The following is a 12,931-nucleotide window of genomic DNA, read 5'->3' as shown; positions in this document are numbered from 1 at the left end:
TTCCACAAGCCCTTCTTTCCCCTCACTTTCGCTCAAAATGTCATCATCTTCTCATCCTCCAGTAGCCATCTCTGAATCTGTTCATCCATATTATTTAATAACCCACCATCTAAACATTTAATATAAAGATTAAGAAATGACTAACTGCAAAATTTTGCAATTCTTCTGTAGTATTTATTACAGTAATTGTATCATATTTACCTTAGTTTCACAACTTTTGCAGTCAGAAATTTAACTTCCACAAATGGTCATGCGGGCTACAGACATAGCCCACAGACATCACTGACAATTTGTTGATACAGCTTTGCATTACGGGAGTCGGCACACTGCTAGCAAGAACTGGGATTCATACTTGAGGAATACACAAAATGGCGGCATTGTCGTGCACCAATTGTTGAAAATAAATGACTGCTGTGACTGTAGTGGCTATTCTTTGTTCGAATTGACTTCCTCTCCAAAGAGCTGAATTTTAAAATGCAAGTCTTCATCTCATCAGGAGAAGGCAATTAGGACATAGCTTGGTAGTAGAATGAAAAACTTGCGACTTCTGTATATTAGAACTTTCACTTAATGCAACACTGAGACAACTTTATTACATACGTCTCTCTTGCACCAGCTCAGAAGATCAACAGACATTGAGATCAGTGAAAAAGGTAAATGAGGTACGTAAAATACCTTCCTCCATATCTTTGCCACACGGGGATGGCGCGAATATTAATTTATACATGTAGGCCATTTAAAGAACCTACACACTATCACACACTGCAGCACTGTGGGAGCCACTGTCTATTACGCTTAAGGCAACAACCACATTCAGTGGGCCACAACAAATAGATATGGCTTATGACGCAACAATGATTGCTTACATTGTGCAAGATGCACAACTTTCTGTGGTTGTGTATGCCAGTGGAGCCACATTGTAACAACAAGTTAATGATACATGGCAGCCATTTGGTTTCTTTTCATGTAAGCTCTCCTCCTCACAGCAGAAGTGAAGTGCTTACAACTATGAACAGTTGTCGGTGCATGAAGGAATCCCATATTCATTTGCAAGTCAGAGACTTTGTAATATTCACAATCCACAAGTCATTTATCTACGGATGCCAGCAGAACAATGAATACCTGCAACTTCAGTACAATCTTATTTTGCAATTTACTACTGACATTTGAAATGTATCCAAATTAAATAATGTTGCCATAGACTGCAGAGTTTTCCAAGGGGCAGAAAAGTGATGCTGAACTAGAGAAATTTTTGCATGACACCTCTACAAGCTTACTACTGTGTCTTGCTGGCACTTCCGTATCAGTCATTCAATTCTATTGTGATGCCTCCACGGGAAAGTTTCAACTGTTTTTACCAGCTGAATTTTGATGTGCCTTCGACAGGCTACATAATCCTAATGCATTGATTCTGTTGTTCAAAGAGCATTGTGTCTGGCCTGATATTCAATAGGATTGCCGTGAGTAGGCGCACGTATGCCATGCCTGTCAACACTGCAAAGTAGTGCACCATGTACATGCAGTTTTACAAATACTACTATTTGTTGTACGATCAGAATTGGAATATTAGCTTGATATTATCATAGGATCAACCCACAAATGTCTACTTTCTTTCCGAGTAGCAAAACTTGCCACAAGAATAGTATTATCCTGGGGATCCTTTGGTTCAAGTTTATCTAGGAATCAGCAAGTAAAGCAAATTTAAACAAATAAAAGATGCATTAAAATAAATAATAATAAATTGGTAAAAATGCTAAATTCTCCTCAATAACTGGATGTAGCCAACACCACTATGTTTATACTGTAAAGCAAAATTACGAAAACAATCAGATGCAGTAAAATTCATGTGACTGTATTTAAAGTGGTAGCAGATTCCCCCATTGCTATTTAAATAACGTGTGCTGGCAAACAACAGTGCCTCATTCGTCTTCTTATACAAAATAGTTGCCATCTCATAAATAAAGGTTCTCAATGACCTTAACATATGAGAATTATGGTAATCATGAGAAACATGCAGTGTTTCACTTTTGCAAAGGCATTCTAATGTCAATTCACCACAGTTATTGGGTTCACATAGTCTTATACAAAGATCAGCAAGATTTGTTCAGGCTAACTTAGTGAATAAATGCATCTTCACAAATGCAAACTGATGCATCAAGAGTCCAAACTGCTGACCACCCTTGTCACACGCTAACACCAGCAGCACACGGGACACACAGTTCTTACCCTCAAGGTGAACAGCGACAAAAGACCGCAAACCTGTACTGCTGTCTCCCTCCACAACTTGATCATGTGAGCACTAGTTCAGTCATATCAGCATTTAACTCCTACAGCACCAGTTGAAATTATTTACAATTTTTAAACATATTTTACATTAAATACATAAATCTCTATACTACTTTTGCATTTCATTATTATAGTATTTACAGATTACTTCTACACTCAGCTGAAACTGTCTTTTATATACTACTTTTCACACTGTCAATCAGAACTGCACAAAGCTAGTCAAATTCACAGTTCAATCCTTCATGCTCATAGGTTACTGCTGTAGTCAAATGATTATTGCACAACATTATTTGATTAGAATGTCACAATAAAGATAATTATACAACTATTTATACAGAGGGTAATCTTTGAAAGTAATTACTGTGGACCCTTTGCGTTGAGAGAGAGCCTTTATAGTACAATATTATTATTTCTTTCCTTTCTTGGACGTTATGTCTGGTTAAAAATGGAAAGTGACGCGGACCTTGATCAAGTGTGACTTCCTTTTAACCGTACGGTATATGTTACATTGCATTTAGGAACTTTCGGGTAATTGAACATGTATCAATAATTACAGATTTCTGTAGTTGTATATATATGTTTGGATGTAGCTGTATTGTGTTGATGTACTGGTGGATATTGTGTGGTGACTCCTGTAGTTGATAGTATAATTGGTATAATGTCAACTTTATCCTAATGCCACATGTCCTTGACTTCCTCAGCCAGTTGGATGTATTTTTAAATTTTTTCTCCTGTTTTCTTCTGTATATTTGTTGTATTGGGTATGGATATTTCGATTAGTTGTGTTAATTTCTTCTTTTTATTGGTGAGTATGATGTCAGGTTTGTTATGTGGTGTTGTTTTATCTGTTATAATGGTTCTGTTCCAGTATAATTTGTATTTATCATTCTCCAGTACATTTTGTGGTGCATACTTGTATGTGTGAATGTGTTGTTTTATTAGTTTATGTTGTATGGCAAGTTGTTGATGTATTGTTTTTGCTACATTGTCATGTCTTCTGGTGTATTCTGTATTTGCTAGTATTGTACAGCCGCTTGTGGTGTGATCTACTGTTTCTATTTGTTGTTTGCAAAGTCTGCATTTATCTGTTGTGGTATTGGGATCTTTAATAATATGCTTGCTGTAATATCTGGTGTTTATTGTTTGATCCTGTATTGCAATGATGAATCCCTCCGTCTCACTGTATATATTCCCTTTTCTTAGCCATGTATTGGATGCGTCTTGATCGATGTGTGGCTGTGTTAGATGATACGGGTGCTTGCCATGTAGTGTTTTCTTTTTCCAATTTACTTTCTTCGTATCTGTTGATGTTATGTGATCTAAAGGGTTGTAGAAGTAGATATTATTATTATTATTAATATTTTAGTGAAAAGTATATAGTCACAAGTAATTTTATAAGAAACAGTGTACATGAACTTTAATACATCTACATCTATATGGATATTCTGCAAATCACACTTAAGTGCCTGGCAGAGGATTCATTGAACCACCTTTACAATAATTGTCTGTTATTCCAATCTCAACCACTTTGCAGAAAAAACGAACACCGGTATCTTTCCGATTTCCCTCATTTTATTATGATGAACATTTCTCCTTATCTAGGTTGGCGCCAACAAAATATTTTCGCACTTGTCAGAGAAAGCTGGTGATTGAAATTTCATGAGAAGATTCTGCCACAGCAAAAAATGCCTTTGTTTTAAAGATGTCAACCCCAAACCCAGTATCATGTCAGTGACACACTCCCCTATTTTGTGATAATACAAAATGCGCTGTTCTTCTTTGAACTTCCTCGATATACTCCATTAATCTTATCTGGTAAGGATCCCAGACTGATCAACAGTACTTCAAAAGACGATGGACAAGCACAGGACAAGCACAGTGTATGCAGTCTCTTTAGTATATCTGTTGCATTTTTTAAATGTTCGGCATATAAAATGCAGTGTTTGGTTTGCCTTTCCCACAACATTTCTATGTGTTCTTTCCAATTTAAGTTATTTGTAATTCACGGTAAATGATAACAGCCAAACAGTTGCAGGATAAATATTTATTGAAATCCTTGACCATGGTTTCGGTATATCTAAATATACCCTCATCAGAAGCAAAAATACACCTGAACATGGAGACACCATCATTATCAGAAAAACCTAGCAACATAACTAATGAATGTATATTTAGATATAACAAAAATCTTTATCCTGCAACTGTTTGGCTGTTATCATTTACTGTGAAGATTTTCAACAGTTGCTGCTTCAGTGATGTTTAAAATTTTGTCATTTGTAATTGTAATTCCTAGTTACTCAGTTGAATTTATGGCCTTTCGATTTGTTTGATTTATCATGTAACTGAATAATTAATTAAATAACTAGAAATCACCTAATAAACTATACATATGACATATGGGCACAAAGGGTGAGATGCAAAGAAAATCATGCCGCATTCATGTTTTGTGTAAGTGTGGACAATACATTGATCAGGCACAGTTACATAATTAAAAAGATAGAAAACACTTAATAATTCAATAAATAAAATATACACAAATGTGTCTTTTATGATGAGAGTTTGTGTCCTCTGGTATCAACACCTTGTTTGCAAGATTATGTGAAGTGTTGAACAGTTATTAATTTTTTATTGATTTTTGGAACAGTATCCATTTGTTGTTATAACTTCAATAGTTCTTGAGATATAAATAATATTAACATCTCAATATGTGCACCTCAGTGTCACAGTTACTCTGTTGTGATTGGACGACAAAATTGTGAATTATTGTTTAATTTTAAAGTATTTCTAAGTAGACCCAGTTAAATATATTGTGACTGCTGCCATCTTTGGACTCACCCACATGCTGTCCAGAACAGTTAACCACCTCTTCCACCAATTTCAGAGGCCTGGAAGAACCTCTAACTGTAACTGGCTGCTCTGCTTGCCAACAGCCATGTGGCTCACCTTGGCTTCTCAGCAAAGTCAATTTACAACTCCTAGATTCCAAAAACTTTACGTGACTGTATAGCTCACCAGTATATGTGCTATGTTACAACAAGAGGCTCCACAGCAGACAGTTCCTGTATATTCCCATGTTGACACAATTACATACAGTTGGAATGAGCATGGGATCATGTAGATTGGCCTGTGGATCAATGAAAATTTGTCCAATTAAGTCAGTTTCTTGTTTCACAGTGTAAATGATTCTGTCCAGATATGCCATCATCCACAGTGCTTGGATAAACGTTTGGCCCCACATATGCAGGGTGGTGGGGCAGTATTAGGTATGGGGCAACACTCACCTGGCCTACCATCAGACCTGTGGTAGCAATAAGGCACCACGACAGCTGTGGACAACATACACGTTATTGTGGACCTCATTTGTCCCTTCCTGTTTGATGTCTTCCCTTTCAGCACAAGGCGAGTGAGAGTCATGTTGCAGTGGTTTTAGGAGCATGATAATGAACCCATCATGTTGTGGCTACCAAATTCACCTAATGGAACACTTCTGGGACATTATCAGGTGCCAGGTTCAAGTCCTCAAACCTCGAGCCCATAATTTACAGGAATTGTGGGACCTGTGTGTAGACAACTGATGTCACACACCTCTATAAGCCTATCAAGAACTTGTTGAATTGAGGCCACACATATTCATGGTCATACTGTGTTCCAAGGTTCAGTTTCTGGGACAAAGTAATGTTATGTATCTTTAACAGGCGGTAGCAGAATCATCACTTTCACTACTCAACCCTGTTAATGACAAGGAAGTAACTTCAACATGCACAATAAAAGATGAGGTATACAAACATAAACCAAGTACCAAGAATACACTTGGAAATGAGATTCAAGTATTGTGTGCAGAAATACCATGGGACACTTTGGTACAATGTGCAGATCCAATGTTGACTTTTGCTCAGAAATGTACTGATGTTGAAGGCCACCATTTTGAACTTGATGCACCTATATATTGAGCTGAAACATTGTGATCACCTGCTTACAAGTATGTTGGTCAGCCTTTGGAACACAGTACAGCAGTGAATATGCAGGGCAAGTTCTTGGTAGGCTTTTTGAAGCACTTGTTTATACATAAATTTTTGTTACATGTGTTCTACGAAAACAGATTTGGTAAGGTTGCCTAAATACTTCAGAAATTGCAACAAGACAAACTTCCTTGAGCATTACTCAACAATAGTTACCTTTAAGTGTAGTTTGTCAGGTATTTATAGCACACATACAGTAAAGAAAAGTAGGTGGAAGAAAAAGAAATACAAAATGGGGAACTGTTCAGTTGTAATCCATTTTATGCTACATGAATGCACTTGTGTGCTACAAAAGAAATAATTAGTGTTATTGTATCAAATGTTCTTTGTAAAGGCTAGTGTAAAATATCCAAATTTAAATTTAATATTTTGAGCATCTCTGAAATACCAGTGTTTTCTCAGTTAAGGAGAAAAAGTCTCAATAAAGGAACTACAAGAGAACAATCACAACCATGTCAGTATACGACTGTGTTAAGTCCACATTAGCTTCTTTCTTAAGTATACTGAAATGAACATGTTTCAAATGAGACCTTTTAATGTGATATAATGAAGGCAAAAATGCACAAATCATTACACTTCACAAATGTGTATATACATCTACATTTTGTAGTAAAAATATAGCAAAAATTAAAAATGAGCAATTTCACAGGGAAGCAGTAGAGGAATCACTATGTACATAATCTACCATTAACATTTTCCAGGTCTCTTATTTAAGTGTTTTACAGTCAACTGGGAAAATTTGAATTCAAGAAACATATTGCAAAAAAATAAGCAGTCAAGTGTAAGGATTCACTTATTTAATTAAGTAAATGCTATCAAAATGTTATATGAAAGAGTGTGGCCTGTCTACATTCACCACCATACCTTTGAATGACACAAGAAGTTTCCTGTTACCATTTTCTTTCAATTGACATCAATAAATCATGGTAAAGCCTAACCAAAAATGTTCTTTTACCTTAAAAAATTATATCTCTTATTTTTCAAGTAATGTTTCTTTGCAGGAAGTGACTCAGACCAGAAAGATTAAGAGAAATTACAAACTCACAATGAAATTGCCAAAATATGCAATAGACATTGATCTTGCTCTTTTCTGTGCTCTGAATAGTTATTAACTTTAACATTATGCATGAATTCACACTAGAATGAATGGGTACAAGAATTTACTTGTGCAGTATGAGAATGAATTTACATTTTAAGTCTCACATTTACTTACTAGTAATTTTTCCCATAAATATGATAGTACCACAACTTGCCACTGTTGTAATTACAAAAATTAAGTATTTAATTTGCCATTTTACTCGGAATTTCTAATATATATCCTCAATTAACAACAACAACACATTCCTACAAAATTCATTTGTGGCATTATGTTATCTCTCTTAAACCATACACTGTAATTCAGCAGCAAGAGAGAGTTTTGATGATATCTGAGTCACATAACACTTGAAATAACGATTATACCTTATTTTATTTATTCCAAAAATCTACTTTTATGCACCCATATGTACTTCAGGCAGTATGTGGAAATCTTTTGCAAGGAAAGAAAGAGGGGGGGGGGGGATAAATAAGATAGAGGGAGGGGGGATAAATAAAGAGCCTGCCAGCACACATTCAGCTGCATGAACACATAGGCTGTTTGTTATACACGCTAAAACAAAAGTAACAAACACGGTTGAGACTGTTTCTGCCATTGAGGCAGAAATTAACTCAGAATATAATTTACATTTGAAAAATATAGATTATTACCAACATAATAATTTTATGAATCATAGACAAAAGTCAAGTTTAACTCTGTTGAAAGCTCTGATGTTCACCTGCAGGTGGACAAATCTTCAAATAATCACACTAAAATTCTGTTCATATTAAAGGGACAGTTAACGACTATTATTGCTAAATAAAGGAAGTACCTGATAATTTTCTGTATCAGATGTTAACAAATGAGTGCAATGAAGATATTATAAACCCAGCAAGAAAACTCCCTGCCCCCGAAACAAAGTACATGAAAGAGTTAATGTAATACCTGAGCCAGAAAGTGTTTTTTTTTTTTTTTTTTCCTCCACCTAAAACACTGAGGACATCCATTTATGTTATATGGGCACTGGTACACACATGGCACCTTGACTCTCCTCTCTACCTGCTCCCACAACCCCTTGCATAAAATTATACCACACATCCACTTTATCAAGGTAGGGTATACCTTCACTACTCCATTACATACAATAAATAAATGTTCTGATTTATGTTAAATTACACAAATATGGAAGTACATAAACCACAAATTTACAGAATTTTTTTAAGATACTTGTTTCTCATTTTAATACAATGGTACATACAAATGATTTTGTATGTTCTCTCTCTCTCTCTCTCTAAAACACACACACACACACACACACACACACACACACACACACACAAATACAGAGAAATGGCAGTTCTGCACCAGGTACGTTAGTGTTTCAAAGTTTCTCATATCTGGGTATATTTTTAATGCAAAATCACATGACACCTTCTATATGAAGGCAACTGTAAGTACAGGTTCAATATAAAACAACAAAACTTCAAACTTCTGTCCCACGAAATAAAAAATGAAGTATGAGTATCACAATTATCTTCGAACCAAAGTTTACCGAAGTGGTCAACTGTGCACACAGTCTTCTAGTTACACTGTGTATATCATGATCTTTCTCATGAAATGTCTTGCACAACATTAATATCAACTGAAGAATGCACATCTGGTAATAATACTGTAATCAGTGTCGGGCTAATGTATCCCTCACCTTCATTCGTATTCAAGGAACTGTTTGTGATAAAACAGAAGATAACTGCAATAAAAAGGATAAAAAAAGTTGTCAGTACATATAGACAAGAAGCAACATTTGTGGACAAGACATGCAATAAAATCAAAACTTAATGAAGTATATAATTTTTAGCTTTTAAAATTCTATTAGTAACATATGAACTCTAGTTGTACTTTTCACTCAAGCATAAAGCTGAAGGTGAGATCTGTTTTTAAGCAGCATAGTCATGTCATTGTTATGTGATGGTATTTCATATCCTATCCTCCATATCATAGCCAGGAGGGAATTGTTGTGTAGCACACACTGTTAAGAAGTAAAGATAACAACCCACACAGCTGTACAGCTCCACTGTGCCATCTGACTACTTTGTACCATCACAATGTGTGTGCTTGTGCCTGTTTGAAAGTGGACACCTGGATTGTTACTATGTTGCCAGTTCCGTAAATAGCTGTGTAGTCATCTTGGGCTGTTAGCTGTCGAGTCCATATACAGACGAGTCTTTGGTACTTTTTAGTATAGATAAATAAAATAATTGTATGACGAATTGATGAAAAAATATTTGTACCTTAATTCTTATATACTGAGAAGAAAGAAAAGCTAAAAACAAAACTAAGAAAAAAACATTTTATAGTGGAGCACAAACATTTAGCGGCACGTGAGGTGTCTTAAACTTCTTGTCATGTACATGAGGTAAAGGTGTCAGGACTATAAGGAGGAAAGCCCCACAGTAAGGGAGATATGGAAGGAAGGTATGGCTTAATGTCTAGCCAATGTCGAAGTCAGGGAGACATGGATTCATTGCTGCACCAGAAATCAAACAGAAATGCTGAAGTCAATTTCACCAGATGAAAATATTCTGTCCACATCCTGTGGGATGCAAAAGGAGAATAATAAATTCTCAGAACAGTGCTTTGCTTTGGTAACAGGAAAGACGCTGAGAGATTTTAAGTAAAAATTGTTGGATATCCATTCCATTCACCACATTTGCTGTCCGCCTCAATAGCTGAATGGTCAGCACGATGGAATGCCACGCAAAGGGGCCCGCGTTCGATTCCCGGCTGGGTTGGAGATTTTCTCTGCGCAAGGGCGTGGGTGTTGTGTTTTCTTTATCATCATATCATGCCCATCAACACGCAAGTTGCTGAAGTAGCGTCAACCCGAAAGACTTGCACCAGGTGACCTGTCTACCCAACAGGAGGCCCTAGCCACACAACATTTCATTTCACCACATTTGCTAAGCTTTGACTTCAAAGGAGGACTACCTCGACAATCTTTTACTGTCAAGCTATGAAATTTTCATTTTGCACCCATTTATTTTTGTTATTTTATGCAATAAGTACAGTGAAGGCAATATAACTCTCTATCCCTCACATTACCTAATTTCCTCATCAGGTAGTAACTTTTCATGAGCATCCCTGTTGCCCACCTTTAGTGTTACACCTTGATGGATAACTGCATGTCTTTAAATTATTTTGACCAGTTACTTTACTCTGACCTGATGGTGATATCAATATTGCTTGAAGAAATTTTGGGCTTGCAACTGGTCATTATCAATTATACTCCACAATATTTTGACTGAGCATCTGCCTGTCATTCTCAGATAGGGCATCGAAGACTGACGAAACGGTAGAAAGGGGAACAAGAGTTAAAATAATATATCCATCTGATATAAAGTGTCCTGTCGGCTCTACCGAGTACCCATCGTGGTTTCCTTTTTGGCTTCCACTCCATTTGGCAGATGAATCCAGATCGGGAAATGATCACTTTCGTGCAAGACATCGACCCCTTCTCATTGAGCAGCGTGAGCAAGAGCTAGAGAGCAAAGTGAGAGATCAGTGGCAGAGAACAACCCAGTTGCTGTACTGAAATGCATGCATGCTCTATCCCACATTTAGCAAATATGCACGATGACATGAGAAGCTTCTCAATTGCTCTTCTCCTGGGGCAGGTAGTTTCAAAGCCCCAAAGCACATTGTGTGCTTTAAAATCACCATAGAGGATGAAGTGGTGGGGGAGCTGTGTAATAAGTTGTCAGGGCTGCTTCATCGAGGCAGCATGTGAAGGCTGCTTCATTGAGCACAGCATGTGAGGGCAAGTAAAAGGAACATACTGTCAATGGATGACGTGCATGCACTGTTACAGCAACTGCCTGTAAGTTCGTTGTAAGGGAGAGTGATAGGGCGAAGAGTGGTAGTCAGTACTGATGAAAATACCTAGGCCTCCTCTAGTTCTCTCTCCACTCAGGTTGTAGGACATAGCCTCGTAGCTCAGGGGTGTATGATTGATGGAAATTAGTCTCTTGGAGACACAGACATAGTGGTCTACCCTGAGATAGGAGACGGAGTCCCACCACATGCTTCCTGAACCCCTTCAAGTTCCACTGTAGGATGGGAGCCATTTCACTGATGTGGTTTTAATTTAGCCCTGGCTTTGCACCGCAGAGGTCAAGCAATTGTACAGCGAGGGGGAGTGAAGGGGCTGCTTGGATCCGAGGCATCTATGATGTCCTCCTCATCAGTCAGAAAGAATTACATCTAATGGTGCTTGGGACAGCTTTTGACCTTTCCCTGAACCCTGTCAATTCGAGGATGGGGGGAAAGGGGGCATTGAGAGGTACTATACTTGTCGTATGCCTTCTTGACACTCACAACGGAACTGTTGTTGGTCTTGTCTGCTTTGACTGCTTTACTCTTACTCGCCTTGCCTTGGCATGCACACACGCACACACACACACACACACACACACACACACACACACACACACACACATACAGGTGCTGGCAGTAGGTGGTTGTATATTGGATGATGTCTGCGTCGAATCATCGACCTTAGCGACAGATTTCTGCACCATGGAAGCATAAGACGTGGTAAAGACAGGAGGTTTCGTCAGCTTATATCCCTTTTTTGCTTCAGCATAGGCGTCTGCTTGGTGACTCTGAGTTCCTGAATTTTCTGTTCCTCTGCAAAAACAGGGCAGTTTTGGCTCCAGACTGGGTGGTTCCCAGAGCAGTTAATGCAGACTGCTGGATATAGACAGTCAATCCCAGCTTCAAGGGCTGTTTTGCACATTTCCCACAGGTCACTTCACCCCCCCCCCCCCCCCCTCCCCCGCAGCTCAGCACTGTGTGACCAAAATGCTGGCATTTGTAGCATCATATAGGGTTAGGTACATAAGGCCTAACCCTAGGTTGGAGGAAACCTGCCATGATGTGGTCAGGCAGTGTTGGAAAGCTGAAGGTCACAATGAAGGTAGCGGTCTTCTCAATTTCCCCATTATTCCCACCTTATTTTTTGCTCTACATCCACTTTCCTCTGCAATGCCTATTCCTTTTTAAATTTAAGTTTTTTAAGTTTTTTGATGTCCATAATGTCATGGCATGTGACCACACCCTTGCTAAAGATAAGGGAGTTATGCAGTTCAACACTTACATCATATTCACGCTATTTTTTGGACTTCGTAAATAGTTCCATCTGCTTTGCCCTGTTAGTCTAGACCAGTAGGGAACCAGTCCTCAGCCACTTTATAGACTTTAGGCTTCCAGCAAGTCCTTTATGGACGTAGAAGGGGGACACTTTTTCATATGTTCCCTCTTTCCTCTTAATCACTAAAAACACGTTTTGATTTACGACTCCTTGAGCCCTGTTACTAGAAGGCAAGTGATTCAGATTATCAGGAGAGCTAGCCCTCCACATTCATTTGGAGGATTGGGTGTGGGTACTCTCAGGTAGTACACCCTTCCCACTGGGAGGAGATGAAGATTGCAAGGGTTCCACCTCGATCCCATGAGCAGCTAGGGATTAAGGGTCACTCAGACAGAGCCCCGCGTG

The 12,931-nt window shown here is 38.0% G+C and overlaps 1 protein-coding gene across 1 annotated transcript in view; it reads right to left on the bottom strand.

The window, feature by feature from the left end:
• Positions 1-8,313: 8,313 nt before the first annotated feature.
• The window catches only part of LOC126458582 (ubiquitin carboxyl-terminal hydrolase 22), a 140,157-nt gene continuing 135,539 nt past the window's right edge, over positions 8,314-12,931 (bottom strand). The window contains exon 9 of the mRNA XM_050095718.1: positions 8,314-9,127. Within this exon, the coding sequence (XP_049951675.1) occupies positions 9,085-9,127 (43 nt within the window). The 3' untranslated portion in view covers positions 8,314-9,084. The remainder of the gene's footprint in view (positions 9,128-12,931) is intronic.

This window comes from Schistocerca serialis, chromosome 2 (assembly GCF_023864345.2).
Source record: "Schistocerca serialis cubense isolate TAMUIC-IGC-003099 chromosome 2, iqSchSeri2.2, whole genome shotgun sequence".
Classification (NCBI taxonomy): domain Eukaryota; kingdom Metazoa; phylum Arthropoda; class Insecta; order Orthoptera; family Acrididae; genus Schistocerca; species Schistocerca serialis.
The sequence above is the reverse complement of the archived record's forward strand: the minus strand, read 5'-3'. Positions and strand labels throughout refer to the sequence as shown.